Here is an 18,039-nt window from a genome sequence, read left to right on the forward strand (position 1 = left end):
CTCCACCTCCCATTGTCCACCACCCACCGACACATAAACATCACTAATGAGATCTAGTACCTGAAGATCTAGCAAGTAACAAACACCATGTGTGTACAAGGATCATATATGTTGTAACTTTTGATATCTTATGTATCAATAATCATGGTGTTATATAAGGATCTATGATATGATGTGTTGTAACATATATCAACTAGTTATATGTGTACTAATGTTTTAACGAAGTTATTCTTGTTATGTTTATATTTATATGTTTGTGAAACATATGATTAAACTGTTTCATGGATTGTCAATCTAAAGTACTATATAGTGTTACATTGTTTTATGGATGGTTTCCAACTATTTTGTTTATGATCGGGTCAACAACAAACCAACGACACAACAATGGGTTTCTTCGTGGATTCGCTCTATGATTAAATCAAGTAATTATTTCATATAGATCGAAGATTGCATTTATGCCTTTCTATCTTGGATCTTTACAAGCATTAGCCTAGCATTGAATAGACTAGGTATTCACCTTATCAATATATCGAATCAATGGTGGTGTCTGTTTGGCACCTAACTAGGCACTTAAATCAGACTGAACCTTTGTCAGGCTATTGTTCTCTTCTTCCCTCAAAGTTATCGAGCAAGACATCGATTTATTAATAAGATCAATTTTTTTGATTGCATGATGCGCTCCCATGAAAAATATCAGTGTTAACATCTCTTCTTGAAATGATTGTTTTCTTTTTTAAACTTAGAAAGCTTTTATAAGAAAAAAGAGGAACACAAATAGTTGTCATTTTAAGCAATTAGACTAACACAACACACAAGTTTAATTAATTTGAAAACCAAATTTAAATGAATTGTTCAACTAGGCAAACCAGAAATTGTCGCACTGTTAGTTTGGTTATAATTTAATGTTACAAACACAAATGAATCGGTTAGTTTTGATTGTTATCGTAAAAAACGATGGAAATCACGAATGTTGCATCCTTGTTTAGTTTCCTGTACTAGATCAACCGTCTAAACCTATATAAAAAACAGGTGTTATCTTTCAAAATGTTTTTAATATTTTAAGGTTTAAAATATAAACAAACAAACATCTATAGTATAATCTCATTCAAAGCAGAGTTATTAGTAGAATCTAGTGAGAGCAAGACAAGTATAGAATTTTCTTCTACCCGTGGGATATAGCATAAACTACTCTCGCTAAGACCAAACTATAAAAAAACCTTTTTCAATCATGTACATTACAAGGGTTTTAAATATAAGTACTCGAACTATCGCGTGGCAAAACTGAGGGAAAACCTATCATGAACCAAATGTTGTCAACAGGTGTTTGGGGATTTTGGGAACTTTGACTTGGATTTTTAGAGAGTTGTGTGATAACTTTCAGATTAAAAGTTATTGAATGGTTCCCCCAAATACTTTAATCGGATAAACTCCGCCCCTTGGAACCGGGGGCGCTACCCCGGACCCCGCTCGTTATAGGTTTCACCCCTGGCATCATAACAAACTAAAACAAGCGTGTACTCCGCACATCCCTAACCTGTTTAATGATTATTATGATTACATTGGCTGAGCAGTTAATCCAATCACATTAAAATACTAACAATAGGGGTGTTCACGTCTCAGTTTCAAACCATGAAACTACTCAAACCAAACATCGATTTGACTTCACAATCAGTTTTTATTTTCACTTTATCTCGTCCAGCTTCAAAATTCCCAAATCGTAACAAACAGTTTGTCTTTGCGGCCAGGGGTGTAAACAAAAAGCTCGACCGGGCCAAGCTTAAACAAGTCCAAGCCTGAGCCCGAGCCTAAAAGTAAGCTCGTTTAATAAACGATTCCGAGCTTCACTTATCGAGCTCGACCCAGTTCGCGAGCCTGCTATTTATATAATTTTTATAAAATATTATAAATATATTTTATGTATATATAAACTAATTAATGAATAGTAAACGAGATGAACTTGAGCTTAAAATATCACTCACGAGTCGAGCTCGAACTCTGTGTAAATTAAACGAGCCAAACTCGAACAATCGAACCTAGTTAAGCTCGGACTCAGCTCGGCCTTCTTGCACCCTTGGTTGCGGCTTTTAAAAAAACCGGGAGGAATAAAAGATTTAAGTATATAATAATTTGAATTGGGCTTGTTTCAAATCTAGCATGAGCCCACTGTAAGCGTCACCAAGTTTCCAGTGTCTGTCTGACCTACGAATCTGAGCCCTTAAACCCTTGTCGTCTGTCAATCAACCACCGTCACCGTCACCGTCACTCTCTCCGGCAATCATTCAGGTTAATTTTCTTACTCCATTGATTGCTTACGTCACTAATTTCTTCTATTTCTTTCCGTAACTCCTCAAATTATTAAAACCTAATTAGCTAAACCTAATTTTATAAAAGTTTTTACACTGTGTGTGTGCTTATTATCTAAGCTACTGATTAGTTTCTGTGGTGACACGTGACGTGATATTAATCGTATTATTAGGTTTTGTTACAGCGATTATAGAAAGCATTTCGATAGTGTTGAACTATTAGATTAGGTCAGTTTTAACATCATGTTAGTTCAAAGTTTTATTATAGATGAATAGCATAATTTAGAGGTGTGTACGAAATTGTAGAACACGAGTCTGATTTGTCATTAGATTGAATTGAATGTTGATGTGTGGAATTTAGGGTTTCTGGTAAACGAATCGAACGTTGGCAGGATGTTCGCTTGTTTATTAAATGAACGGACATGAACAGAGGCGATGGACGTTCAGTTGTGTTTGTTAACGTTCGATAATGTGTTTGTTTAGATTTGTTTATGTTCGTTAATGTTTCTTTATCAAAGGTATTTTGTATGTTATAATGACTTTTCTAATCTTACTGTGTAGATTTAAGCAAAATGGTTAGCATAAGTTACTTGTTTAAAATTTTTAACATCACATCTGTTTTAAAATTTTTATTATAGATGCATAGCATAGGCTACTTGTTGTAGAGGCGCGTACGAAATTGTAGAAAATAAATCTAATTTGTCACTCGGTTGAACTCAATGTTGACGTATTTCTAAAATTGAGGGTTTTTGGTAGGCCTGTAGATGAATCGAACGTTGGCGGGATGTTCGTTCAGTTGTGTTTGCTAGCGTTCGATAATGTGTTTGTTTAGATTTGTTTATGTTCGTTAATCTTTTCGTGTAGATTTAAGCAAAATGGTCAACTAAAACAAAAATGTATATACGTATTACGTGCTTAGGTTATATGTAAATTAACATATGAGTATAATTGGTTACCCTACCTAGTTGTTCTCTTTCTTTCTGCAAATCCTCAAAATAAAATCTAATATACCGTTTTACACCATAATAGCTGTTACTCTGTGTGTTCTTATAATCTCTGCTACTAATTGATTTCGCGTTGTGAACGTGGTGTGGTAATAGGTCAATATTATTGGTACATTTATGTTAAGTTTCGTAATAGATGCTTCGATATTTAACATAATGTTATATTGAAGTGGAAAATCAATTGTATTAGTGGTCTGAGTTAACGTTTCTAGAAAACGAATCTGGTTGAACTGAATGCTAATGCATTACTAAAACTTAAGTTTGTTTTTTTTTTTTGTGATCGCAGGATGGATGACAGTTTATATGATGAGTTTGGAAACTACATTGGACCAGAAATTGAGTCTGATCAAGAGAGTGATAGAGAGGATGAAGATGAGGATATTCAAGATAAGATATCCGAAAGGGCTGATTCTGATGAAGAGAATGCAGCTGCGGGACCCAACGGGTGGTTAACTAACGGTGAAGATGTTGATATGGACAATCAGATTGTTCTTGCAGAGGATAAGAAGTATTATCCTACTGCAGAAGAGGTTTATGGTGAGGATGTAGAAACCCTTGTTATGGATGAAGATGAACAACCACTTGAACTACCGATTATTAAGCCCGTTAGGGATATTAAGTTTGAAGTTGGTGTTAAAGATTCATCCACTTATGTTTCAACCCAATTTCTCTTGGGTCTTTCGTCAAACCCTACTTTGGTTAGGAATGTTGCTTTGATTGGTCACCTGCAGCACGGGAAAACGGTTTTCATGGATATGTTGGTTGAGCAAACGCATCATATTTCTACTTTTGATCAAAACAGTGAGAAGCATATGAGATACACTGATACAAGAGTTGATGAGCAGGAGAGAAGAATATCAATCAAAGCAGTTCCTATGTCACTTGTTCTTGAAGATAGCAATTCTAAATCTTATATGTGTAATATTATGGATACACCAGGACATGTTAATTTTTCTGATGAGATGACAGCTGCTCTTCGGCTTGCTGATGGTGCTGTGTTGATTGTTGATGCTGCTGAAGGAGTCATGGTAAGTCATCTAATAGCTTGCTACATTGTTTTTATATAATTTGTATATTCTGTAGTATTTTGTTATCAACTTTCATAATGATAGTATTTTGACATCAACACTTGAACAGGTGAACACAGAAAGAGCAATTCGGCATGCAATTCAGGACCGTCTACCTCTAGTAGTTGTGATAAACAAGGTATTTTTATTATTATTATTTGATTATTGCTATTTGAAGTCACAACAATAAATTTATAAGTGCTAAGAACTTCTATAATGTTTTGTTTATGTAGGTTGATAGATTAATTACTGAGCTTAAACTACCTCCAAAAGATGCTTATCATAAGTTGAGACATACAATTGAAGTCATCAATAACCACATAACTGCAGTCTCTTCGACAGCTGGCAATGTTCAGGCCATTGATCCGGCTGCTGGAAATCTTTGTTTTGCTAGTGGTAGTGCAGGGTGGTGCTTCACTTTACAATCATTTGCAAAGCTATATGTCAAGCTTCATGGAATACCTTTTGATGCCAACAAGTTTGCATCTAGACTTTGGGGAGATTACTATTATGACCCTGCTACTAGAACCTTCAAAAAGAAACAACCTGCAAGCGGGGCAGAACGGTCATTTGTACAATTCATCCTCGAACCCCTCTACAAGATTTACAGCCAAGTTATTGGAGAACATAAAAAGAGTGTGGAAACAACATTAGCAGAACTCGGGGTCACTTTAAGCAATGCTGCTTACAAATTGAATGTAAGACCTTTGCTTCATTTAGCTTGCAGCTCGGTTTTTGGGTCAGCCACCGGGTTCACCGACATGCTGGTTCACCACATCCCGTCTGCTAAAGAGGCCGCATCTAAAAAAGTTGACCATATTTACACCGGGCCTAGAAGTTCAAGACTCTGCACTGCCATGTCAAATTGTGACCCATCTGGTCCACTCATGGTCAACATTACCAAACTGTATCCAAAATCCGACTGTAGCGTTTTTGATGCGTTTGGAAGGGTTTATAGTGGAGAAATCCATACGGGTCAGACCGTTCGTGTACTTGGAGAAGGTTATTCACCTGATGATGAAGAGGATATGACTGTAAAAGAAGTAACAAAACTATGGGTTTATCAAGCCCGTTACAGGATACCTATTAACAAGGCACCACCTGGCTCGTGGGTACTTATTGAAGGTGTTGATGCTTCCATTATGAAAACTGCTACACTTTGTGACTCAAAATATGATGATGATGTGTACATATTCAGGCCTCTACAGTTTAACACTCTTCCTGTGGTGAAAACTGCAACTGAACCGTTAAACCCTAGCGAGTTACCGAAAATGGTTGAGGGTCTTAGAAAGATTAGCAAAAGTTATCCGTTAGCGATTACTAAAGTTGAAGAGTCGGGAGAACATACTATTCTAGGTACTGGTGAGTTGTATCTTGATTCTATAATGAAGGATCTCAGAGAACTATATTCAGAAGTCGAAGTCAAGGTATTGTAATCATTTTCTAATTGTTTCTTAATATTGAATTTTTTAATGTTTTTATTTGTATTATACAGGTGGCAGATCCAGTTGTTTCATTTTGTGAAACGGTGGTGGAGTCCTCGTCAATGAAATGCTTTGCTGAAACGCCTAACAAGAAAAATAAAATTACCATGGTATGGGACTCGATACTCCTATTTTATATTCTTCTTTTGTTCTATAAAATATATATCTTAACAGTATATTATTTTTTAGATTGCTGAACCATTGGAGAGAGGACTTGCAGAAGATATTGAGAATGGTGTTGTTAGTGTGGACTGGCCCAAAAAGAAGCTTGGTGACTTCTTCCAAAAAAAATATGACTGGGATCTGCTTGCTGCAAGATCCATATGGGCTTTTGGGCCCGACAAGCAGGTAGAAAATCGTTTTGAGTTTTTACTTCTCTCGTCATGTGTTTCTAAATATATATGTTTAATCATTTTGCAGGGACCTAATATTTTGCTGGATGATACTCTCTCAAGTGAAGTCGACAAAAGTTTGTTGAATTCTGTCAAGGATTCAATTGTTCAAGGGTATGGTTTTGGATTATTATCTTACTAGTTTTAGAGCCCGTGTTACACACGGGATAATTCAAATTATAAAATTATAAGTAAAACAAATAATTACATGGCGTATATGAAAAAAATGTATTACATCTATGCTTGTATCTATACAATGTGTACATAAATTGATTTTATTTATATCACAAAATGGTTTTTTTAAATGAACTTAATAAAAAATGTCCGTGCAAAATCGTACCTGAGAATGCTTCTTTCTATTGAAAAATTCATTCTCGGTGTCATATATGTATAATTGAAGAATTTTGGTTATGAACCAATTTCGAAAATAAGACTTCTCATACGATAGTAGTTCTAACCACTCAGCCTAAATACAAAAGAGGCGTTATCTTTATTGATATATTTATCAATTACCACCCATCAAAAGAAAGTAGGTTATTAAATTGTAACAATGGATGTTCTTCAAGAACTATGTTTTTTTGAGCTACACCATAAAAAAGATTTTGATAAGTTTCAAAGGGCTTATCGACTTTGTCATAATGACAACGTAAAAAATAAAATGTTAACCCATTCAATTTTGTGAATATTTTGTTTCATTTGAGCATAGTTTTGCATGACATGCTTCCCATACAACGTTCTGATCACCATTGAAGGAAAAATTAATGTTGACATAAATATTTGAAATTTGATAAAAGTTAGAAGCATTGATAGGCATGGGGGTGGCATGTCGAAAGTGTTCGCAATCTTTTCTTAAGTTTTAATAGTTGAGGAAAAAATAATCAATTTGCCAAATCCCGAACCTTTTGATTATTAAAAAATGCCCTTAAAAATAAACTTGAAACCTGAATCATGTTTAAAATTCTAACTTTCATACTTTTGACATTTTAAAGTCAACACTTTAAACCCATAACAAATTTGACGATAAATCTATTTTGCATTCTTAAACTTTTAAAAATACTCAAAATTTTCATTTTTGACCCATAACAAAATTTGACCTAAATGTAGTTAACTTGTACCAAACAATCTATTTACCAACTTTTGACCCATAAAATCAAATTTAACTTCCACAAAAAACCCAAACAATTTTCATTTGAGAAACATGATTTGTTGTTGATTTTTGGAATTTACCAAGTATTTTGAAATATATAGTAAAATAATATGTTAATATTTATATTTATAAAAATATATAGATATTATATAAATATAGTGTAAAAGGAAAGTGAATAATTATTGATTTATTACATATATTAGGGTATATTAGTTTTGGAGGGAAAAAAATTGTGAGAATTAACCAAAACATGACAAGTGTCTCCATTTATTTTACTTTATTAGAATAGGTAGATATTATATTTTTATGTGCGAATTAGTACTAATATAACCTTTAACAGGTTCCAGTGGGGTGCACGTGAGGGTCCTCTCTGTGACGAGCCGATTCGTAACGTCAAGTTCAAAATAGTTGATGCGAAAATTGCACCCGAGCCACTACATCGCGGGACTGGTCAAATCATTCCAACTGCTCGACGTGTGGCCTACTCAGCTTTTCTTATGGCTACACCGCGTCTAATGGAGCCCGTATATTATGTCGAGGTAATAAATAACTCCAAAACTTAATTATACTAAATTCATAACTAATATGTAGAGTTGATAACACAATGGTCCCTGTGGTTTTGGTTAAGGTAACACATTTGGGGTCATAAGGTTTTTAAAATTTCAAGTATTGGATTTGTGGTTTCAGTTATCAAACACGTTGTGGTCTAAGACTAACTTGCATTAAATTTTCTGTTAAAGCTATTAAGGGTATTTCAATGAATTTGCTTAGATTAACAGAAAACAGAAGTTAGGTTAGAAACCAAACTTGTCATAAAATTGAAACCACAAACCCCATACTTGTAACTTTTAAAACTTAATCTTCAAATGTGGTGCGACGTGGGCTAAACCATGGGGACCGTTTATGTAATTAACTCAATTTTTAATTAAGTGGAGCATCTTCGAGTATATTTGTTCTCGGTTTCTTCTGTATGAAACAACTTATGTGTTTTGTGTATAAATTTCAGATACAAACACCTATCGATTGTGTTTCTGCTATATACACGGTGTTGTCTCGAAGGCGTGGGCATATAACTGCTGATGTACCTCAACCAGGAACCCCTGCTTATATCGTCAAGGTCAGTGTTCTCTTTTTACTTTATGAAAAAGAGAACGCATGTTTCTAATGTTGTTTGTTGGATGTTTTTCAGGCGTTTGTTCCTGTAATCGAGTCGTTTGGTTTTGAGACGGACTTGCGGTATCACACCCAAGGACAGGCGTTTGCGGTTTCAACTTTTGATCACTGGGCCATTGTACCTGGTGATCCATTGGATAAAAGTATTGTGCTACGCCCGCTCGAGCCAGCACAGATTCAGTATCTTGCACGTGAGTTCATGGTAAAAACAAGGCGTAGGAAGGTATGTGTACATATATCCTTTGTTTTGCTTTGTTTGTAGTTGAATTGATGGATTAAAAATGTTGTCGTGTCATTTTTATAGGGTATGAGTGAGGATGTGAGTGTTAACAAGTTCTTCGATGAGGCTATGGTAGTGGAGCTAGCCCAACAGGATGCTGATTTGCACCAGCAGATGATCTAGTCATAATGAACGAGTTGTGGCACTTTGTTGTTACATTTGAGTTTTGGTAATACCAAAAGACGCTAGACGTGTATTTTTAAACTCTTGCAGAAGTCGCATTTATGTTAAATAGATACTAAATGGTTCAGTGGGATATTATCCGGTTTGTTTGTGATGTGAGTCATGTTTTAATTTATTTATCGGATCGCAGTGTCGAACTAAAAAGTGTATTTTCATTGTTTTCACACTGCAGTTTACCAAATTCTCTACTTAGATACGGCCATATGGGCGTGCTTTCTTCGCTTTTCATTATTAGATCCGTCTGTCGTGCGTTATGACACGTCTTGATCAATCGTTTATGCGTTTTCTCGTATTTCGTCTTCCTGTGTATCATTCATTGCGAAATTTGGAGACCTAGTCATACTATTTTTGTTTTAGTTACGGCTATTTCGTCATATATTATTGATTTTTGTCGATTTGCCTGAATGCCCTTCACCGTTCCCAATCCATTGACTTACTACCCTTTCGGGTGAACTTGTGTTCCGGCACCTTTGAATACTAGAAATGTGACGGTGGTCTTGAACTCACACCGAGCCTTACCTTTTTATCCATTACTGAATGCTTACAATATATCCACACGGGGATCAAACATCTTGTTCATTATGCTTATATAAATAATCTCTATCGAATACTGGTTTGTTAGTGGTTCAAGTCGGTTTAATCTAATTACCTGCTGATTAAGGTGTTGTGATGCTATTTTAGCTTCTGGAAACCGGTTTGAAGCATACATACACAAACATCGATCACGGTTAAGATGGTTTTTAGTTCGCCGAGAAGAAGGTAAAAAAAAAGAAAAAAGAAAAAATCGCTAGAAGGAGGGCTTGAACCTCCGACCTTGTGGTTAACAGCCACACGCTCTAACCAACTGAGCTATTCCAGCTTTCGATTTATAAGGTGTTTTATAATAATATATTTGTATCATCAGAAAAAGAAAATAAACATTATCATGTAGGTTATTTCATGAAACTAAATTATTCGTAGCAACAACTTAAATGAAAAAAAAAAAAAACTTTTTGTGTGTGTTACTGAACAATTGAAAATATAGGTTCATTTTGTTGATGGTTTACATAATGTGATGATTTGAGCATTACAATCTTTTAATAAAATAGCTAAATAAGTTTATAGTACTTTCTTTAAAACCAACGTTTTATCAACTTGAAGTTATTGTTAATCAGTCGTTGGCTCATACCGCGATTAGTTCTTTATTATAAAGTTCTTAGACAATGATTTTCGTCTCTGAAACTATAAAATCTGATTATCGATTGATAACATGTCATAAAACATTCAACTTGGTTGTTCACTTGTAACTAAATCAAATTACTAATTTCCTGCAGCATTTCCGCAAAGCTGTCCGATCTCTAGTTTCGGGTCATTTTTAATTTCTTCATTCTTGTGATTACATAGCCACAACGAGTTGGTGTTAATTTCAACTATTACAATAGTTGTAACAAGTCATCCCCAATACTTACTCAATCATACACTTTAGAATAAAGAATGTCAGAAAAATGTTAACACCGCGTGCTTAGGATATATTATATCGCAACACTTATGCAATTGTTGAAACGAATTACTTCACGATGTTCTCTTGATCAACGATTAGTAGATAGTGATTTCAGTGGTGTCTTGGCCGGTGATGTTTCGGTCCATAGTAATCTTCATGAATCTTTGGCAACCAGTGGTCCACATGATGAGACATCTTGGTTACTACTCTAGAAAATAATCTTTTCGGCTTTAATGCAGTACGTGATGGAAGTTTATCAGGTCTTGCTACCAATTCTTGATTGCTAACCAACCATCTACCTTCATAACAAAAATAGGAAACCATTCAAGCTTTATACATATTAAAAGATTTATTATCAATGCCAAAATGACTTCAAAACAGTTGTTTTTTCGCGAGTGAACATACCTTCGGCGCCGTAAATATGGAAGCTTGAGAGAAGAAACAAAATGAACATTAGATAAAGCTTCATAGTTTGTGAGTATTTAAGTAACCAAGTTGAGTAACAATTTGTGGGCAATGAATAAGAGAAACTGATTAGAAATGGTTTGTTAGATGGGCATCTTCACAAATTATTTATACAAACAAGCTTTGGATAATGCTATATTTTCCTATACTTTAATGGGTTACATGCTTTGTGCTCCATTAATTTGATTATTAAATGAGTTTGAGGTTTCAAATGAAAAGGTCAATGTGGTAGTAGGGGACAAAAGTGTTCAGACAAAAAGGCATTGTTTCCATTTTCTTAAAAACCATGATCTTTTTGCAACTTTATGAGACGAATTGTTGTTATTGTAACATAATGTTTTGAGTTTGACCTATTGGTTTTTTTTGAATGGCAACCTATTGATCAGAGGTTAAATACTTATGTTAACCTAATCGCTATTAGGGACAATATGGGTTCGTTGTAGGCCATGCTGTGTTGAAGGCGGAATCATGTGAAGTAACTAAACACGCAAAAGTTATTTAGAAAAACAACACGCTTTTATCCGTTTTATTTTTATACATTTGGTCTCTCTTAGCATCGGAGGCCATATAGAATTATTGAACGGAGTTCAACGCATTGTTCATGGTAATTTTTCGGTCTCTAAAACTCAAAGCTTTGTTTTAAGTAGAACTGGTTTTAAGGGGTTGCGCTGTAGCTTCTTGCCCACTGTATTGTAATTGTTTGTCATTCACTCATTCAACATTCCAAATTTATTAACTTAAAAAGAATTAGTTATTTGGTATTTCTAAAGAGTGATGATATAAGGTATTCCAATACGTATTTTCTTTCTTTTTTTTTTTTTTTCAAAATGAAGAGATATTGGAAGTGAGGGGTGTATAGTACTAATTAACTTTTAAGGATTATTTGTATGACTTCATTACCCTTTTTAAGGTATGATGTCCGCATAGAAGGTATTCCAATGTCCATGTTATAATTCTTTAATGACTACAAGTACAACATACGCACGTATGGGTTGGTGACAGCTATTGTTTGTTGGCCACCAAATAGGCTTTTTATGCTTATTTTGTCTCACTGGGCAGCCTTTCATGACGCTCAAAGGTTATATGTTATGGTTTAACTAGCAAAAACTAGTTAAAGCGTTACGTCACTCGCACGAAGGCATTGATACTTTAACTAGCTCACATGTTAACTAGCAAGGGTGCTATGGGTCAACAAACTTTAACTAGCTAGTTATGGAGTTTGGATGCCCCACCGTTTCCATGTTGAGCGCTCTTTAATGTAGTACTAACACCCCATAACACCACGGCACGGTGAAGCCGGCGTTAAGGCCTTAAGGGTGCACCACCATAGTATAACGCTGGAGATTACCCATCCACAACAAGCCGCCTTATTATTAAAAAAAAACATATAGAACGCATTACACATCTAATAAGAGAGCTTGGCTGTAAAGAAACATCAAGTTCAATGAATTGCTCGTGAACTCATGTTTGACGGGAAGTTCGTTTATGTTTTTTTGTTTAATAAATAAAGAAACATGAACAAAGAATTTCGTTTGATTAAGTAAATGAATGAACACAAAAAAAACATACACTACGTTCGATATAAATTTTATTGAAAAACCAATAAAGGTTTAAGTATGATATGTACATTTTCTTACTGTTTTTTTATTAGTCAGGTTATAACTATACTACACTTTTCTTACTTTTAGATTTCTTTTGTTGTAATGCTTTTATCTTTTCATTAAAACTAATTTACACTATATTTTTCTAAAATGCCGTTGTGACATGATCACAATTTTTGACGTAATTGTGGAACCACATACGTATACAAATCATCAGAGCTCTTCAACGGCTTCATTTTATTTTTGTATAAACGCTATATTTAGTAATTTACCTTGCTCATGTTATGAAATTTTAAAACATTTTTATCTACTCTTACACATAAATTTTATTCTAAACCTAGTGTCACAAATTTCCACCATATCATACCTCCCCTCGCAATGCACGGGGTTCTATTCAATTTAAACATGCATCATGAACTTTAAAATCTTAAACAACGTACGGCCGGGCTACTACATCTAAATAAAGAACTGGTTCAACGTACTAATTCTTACTTAATGTAATGGTTTTGAAAAAGATTTGACCGGTCGATACCCATTACCAACTTATAAACAAGCTTCAAATACTTGCAACATATATATGGTCAAAAGATTGGGCTTTATAACAAGCCAAGCATATACACATAACACACTTGCCACTTGGCAGGTTCACTTCTCGAACCCCATCACCCCATCACATTCTTATTCATATGGGATGTTACCATTTTGCTTTGTCATATGTTAACATGTATGATCATCTCGATGGCGATATTACAAAGGTGAAACTCGTGTCAAGAGATCATATGGGGACTCACGGACGTACCGTCTAACCCCGCCTGACCAAATGTTTTGTCATGTTATGTATGTACAAGGCAAATTGAATTAGGCAAATTTCTTGATGAGGGGACATGCATGAAATGATCATCTTTTTCTCCTCAACCATACTATGTCGAGTACAATATTAAAATCTTTAATGTCAATTCAACATTCAGGGATAGTAATTATAAGACGAGTTTGGAACGAGTATCAGTATTCTAGTCCCACTATAGTCCATAATGTTTCGGATCTCAAACTTCTTTGCGGGTTCAACTTTTTCTACCATCGCTAGGATCATGGGATGTGGTTCTTATTGGAAGTAATTTCGGACTCCAAGTCACAAGTCGGTAAACTTGAGGGACCAATGTTGACAAGATTTTCATAGTTGGTTATATTCCTAATTAGATTATGTTTTCTAATTGTGTTGTAATTATAATAGGTAATGTCAACCAACTATGACTAGCTTGTCAACATTGGTCCCTCAAGTTCACCGACTTGTGACTTGGAGTCTGAATGTTTTCGAAGGTCAAGATCATGGGTCAAATCAAAAGGAACAAAAGAGATGTGTTCGAAGTTAAAGGTCCGCCTTATTTCGGTTTGGAAATTAAGGGAGTGATTGTTGGAGTTAATTCCCGAACCAAGTTATGGGTCGGGAAGGTGGGGCCGGTTCGAGCTAATAGATCGATCTCATTAATTAATTAATTATTATAATTAGAGATAATTATCTATTTTATTTATTAGATAGAGATGGAATTTTATTTAATAGATAAATAGGAGTTTGTGTTTTACTCTAATTGTAATCGAGCCTCTATATAAACCCAAAGAAATCATGTAAGGGTTATTGAAGATTTGATCAAGTTTTAAGTTATTTTCTAAATTAATAAAATTGGTGAGTTATGTCAAAATATTTTCCAAATTTAGTTTGTGTTCAATTCAATCTGTGCCATTAGTTCTTACTCCTTAGTCACTAGTATATTAGTGATACCACCTTAGCTTTCATTCTCTATCACTCAACCACGAAATTATCCATAACTTGAACCACTCTCCACTCAACCACGAAATTATTATCTAAATAAATACAAATAGTATTTTACATTTTAAACAATATAATCATATATAATATTATTATAAGACCAATATTATTTAAAAATTATTAATATTAACATAAAATACAAAATACACCACTTCAAATTGAAAAAAAAAAACGCAATAAAAAGTAAAGAAAAAAAAATACATAAAATAAAATAAATATCTAGTTATTATCGTCGTCTAGTTCTAATTAAGTGTGTAAATGAGTTCCACCAAAGTTACAGATTAAATTTGTGTCAAAGCCGCTTACGAGATTAACAAATGATTTTTTTTAAAGTTTACGATAAAACTTATATCAGAATGTTTATAAAAAAGATTAATAACTTCGTATTTGAATGGCTGAAAATGTTAAACATAAGTTATTAATTATATTATGATCAAATTAAATGATAAATGAAATATTATAATAAAACAATCAAGGTCGTTGCGCGTGACTCCAATCACATAATATTAATAGTTAATCGACGTTTATTATTTGTTAATATTAATACTTTTTAAACAATAGTGGTCTTATAATAATATATTATACACATTTAGTTTGTATGCATACATATTTTATTATTACTATTATTTTATTTTTATTGTTATCGTTGTTGTTATTATTATTATTACTATTATAATAAAGGTAAAGTTATCGTATAATAATCACTTAATATATAATAGGTACGTGAATCACGCTCAAGCCATTTTATAAAAACGCTCAATTCAATGTTAAAATTCAATACGCTCAAATCCATGCCAGTTTCTCCTAAAATGCTCAAATCACATAAATTACGCTTAGAAAACGTCCTTCCATTAAGAACAGTAAATAATTAATCAATTAACGATCCAAATGTGTTTTTAGATGATCTGATAATTAATTGGATGCAGATTGATGATTTCAAGGTCATATAATGTGAGTTCATTAATCAGTTTCATGAATATAGGTTCTCTTGTACCTAATGTGTGACAAACAATTATTGTATTGTATCTTTTATCGTTATAATATTAACTACACTATTTAGAGATATTTACGATGATAAGAAATGGTTGTTTGAAGTGAAAGAAAGCTAGGAGAGCGATTAGCATAGACAAAAACAGTTTTTTAGAAAGAACAATAATAAATAGAAACTTTTATTATATTTTTGTACGTGTACTATTACAAAGCCCTGCAAGGCTGACATGTGATCAGTGATTATGATTATGATTATGATAATCGGTAACTATATATCATCCTAATTAACCGATTAACCGTATAGAACTTGCAGCATTACATTTCTTCAATGTGTTATTATAACTTAATTATATGCTCCATAATATTCCACTCTATATATTTCCAAAAATATTTGTATGCTTTTGAATAATTGTTGTTCCTTATTATTTGTTTGGAACTCAGTTGTGTATTGGAGACTTCTTCCTTGCAGGAGTATAATCCATTTCCGCAATGTTTGTAACATCCGGATATTGCTCTTCCTTCCCAGCTAATTGACGAGTAGATTTCACTTGTAACTTTGGATCATGTTGATTCTTCTGTTTCTGTGCATGAGAATAGCTTTACAAAGTTAAAAACAAAAGGTTTGTTTGACTTATTAATCTTTTTAGGGGCTGTTTGTCTGAATGGAACCATTTAGAAGGAATATCTAATTCATTAAGACTTTAGACTGTTTTGTTCCAGACAGAAAAACATTTGAATAGTTAAAATTGGGTCTAAATCATTCATACTCATGTTGTTGCTAAATGGGACAGAGGCTTATTCAGATATAGCTCATTCATATCCGAATGAACCAAATAGCCCCTTAATCTCTTACTGTTCCTTAAGAAAATATAATTTTGATGAAAAATAAAACCAACCTCTGAGCCTATGGAAGTTGTACTAGAAGAAGTAACTTTTGTGATTAACTTTCTATTTATTCCTGCAAAAGAAAGAAAAAGGACTTAAAAAATAAGCAAGATTTAGGAAGGATTTTCAACAAACAAATGCCTACTATTTTGTAGAATGCATTGAATATAAACTTGGATTATTGATAGTTAGTGTTAGTCCACTGAAAAGTGATCAAGAGAAAAATGGTAGATTAAAGGCTTTATAGCATTTTAAACAGTTTTGAAACTAATGTTTTAAGTTAACTAGGTGAGGGACTTCAAAGGTGTCTTGGGCCATAGTAGTTTTCAGATTGTCCGCAGCACTGCAACACATTCTTCCTGCACGCAAACCTACTAAGCATGTCACATTAGATTTTTACGTAAATATATTTTTACCCTCAACACTATCGCATCCATTCTTCCCACATGCCGCCTACATTTTATTATTTATTTAAGTATTTTGTGAAATAAAAGAAAAGAAAAATTAAATCCGCACACGTAGCCCCCACATAGCCAAAAATGTAGGCTCAAGGGCAGTCATGTCTCAACGCGACATGGCCCACATGCGGGTGCCAGTGTGCCACATAAGGATGGGCCAAGGGTAACGCGTTGGAGGGACTCGTTGCTATTCTACAAGATAATAATATCTTCTTGTTGTAGTACCTGATGAAGGTTTGGCACTCTTTGCTTGCAATTGGTCATCTTAAAAGCTTCCTATAATTAATGATGAAATCTATGGAACATTGATAACCAAAATATACCATTAGCTAATTGATATTAAATTGCAAGAAATGTTTGGTTTTATACACAAATCAATGAATAAAGTACCTACCTTGATGATATCTTGATGGTTGCTAGCAGATGAAGCAACTTTTCCTTGCCTTATACCTTCATAAAATCACAAAAAAAGTATTTACATTAAGGATCATCTTCATGAGAATCAACTTTCATTAAATTTATACAGAAATTTGATCTTATATTATGAATATCATCCAGATAGAAAGATTGACATACCTTGAGCTTTATAGGTAATTAGGAAACTTGACATAACCAAAAGGGTCATCAGATAAAGCTTCATACTTTGTGATGGTCAAAGGATGAAAATTTGTCAACTTAAGCTGGTTAAAAAATTTTGTATATCCAATTTGAGTAACAAAGATGTGTGCGTTACATGCTCCTTAGCCCGGCTATTTATATATACGGATGAGGTATGGGACCCACTTCAGGTTACTGATTATTAGGGTTTCTAACTGTTTTTCTAACTTCTTTAATTGGCTTTGAACTATTCTAATACTTACATATTAAATGGGTTCGGAAAGGTTCATGTACAAAATAATCTTAATACGAGAACTTAGGAAATAATATCAATATACTAAAAAAGAGAATAGGAAGCAATATCAATATGCATAAACAATGCTTTATAATAACAAAGAAAAAAAAATATAATAACTGCAACAAAAGAATCAAAATCAGTAACAAAATACTAACAACAAATACTTATAATAGCATAAGAAAAAAAGCTTAATAATAACAACAAAATGTAAATCAACAAATACGAACAATAAATAACAACAAACAATTATAAAGCAAACCTAATAATAACAACAAATCGGTTCCAACTGCTTTCATGTTAAGAATAAAATGTATTTTATCATAAACCTTCAATTTAAAAAATAGTGTGGAATGAGGGGACAAAGTCACAAAACTGTCCACACAAAAATCTGGGTTGCCATTCTCTTG

The 18,039-nt window shown here is 33.6% G+C and overlaps 1 protein-coding gene and 1 non-coding gene across 2 annotated transcripts; one reads left to right on the plus strand and one right to left on the minus strand.

The window, feature by feature from the left end:
- Positions 1 to 2,205: 2,205 nt before the first annotated feature.
- LOC143578261 (110 kDa U5 small nuclear ribonucleoprotein component CLO) lies at positions 2,206 to 9,068 on the plus strand. The gene is made up of 11 exons (XM_077061895.1): positions 2,206 to 2,283; positions 3,594 to 4,335; positions 4,445 to 4,513; positions 4,608 to 5,801; positions 5,870 to 5,968; positions 6,048 to 6,206; positions 6,279 to 6,364; positions 7,738 to 7,936; positions 8,404 to 8,514; positions 8,587 to 8,793; positions 8,875 to 9,068. Exons 2-11 carry the CDS (start codon positions 3,595 to 3,597, stop codon positions 8,971 to 8,973), a joined length of 2,964 nt encoding a protein of 987 aa, XP_076918010.1. The 5' UTR covers positions 2,206 to 2,283; position 3,594; the 3' UTR covers positions 8,974 to 9,068.
- A 750-nt stretch (positions 9,069 to 9,818) lies between these two features.
- TRNAN-GUU (transfer RNA asparagine (anticodon GUU)) lies at positions 9,819 to 9,892 on the minus strand. The gene has a single exon. It is a non-coding gene; the product is annotated as a tRNA-Asn (tRNA).
- Between the last annotated feature and the right edge of the window lie 8,147 nt (positions 9,893 to 18,039).

The sequence above is a fragment of the Bidens hawaiensis genome, unplaced genomic scaffold (assembly GCF_021521415.1).
Source record: "Bidens hawaiensis isolate Kalapana, Puna unplaced genomic scaffold, B.hawaiensis_p1.1 tig00029107_1, whole genome shotgun sequence".
Lineage (NCBI taxonomy): Eukaryota > Viridiplantae > Streptophyta > Magnoliopsida > Asterales > Asteraceae > Bidens > Bidens hawaiensis.

Coding starts and splice junctions, on each gene's coding strand:
- LOC143578261 (XM_077061895.1), top strand. CDS start 3,595: ATGGATGACAGTTTATATGATGAGTTTGGAAACTACATTGGACCAGAA. Junction 4,514..4,607: donor TAGTAGTTGTGATAAACAAG/GTATTTTTATTA, acceptor TTGTTTATGTAG/GTTGATAGATTAATTACTGA. Junction 8,515..8,586: donor CCCCTGCTTATATCGTCAAG/GTCAGTGTTCTC, acceptor GATGTTTTTCAG/GCGTTTGTTCCTGTAATCGA.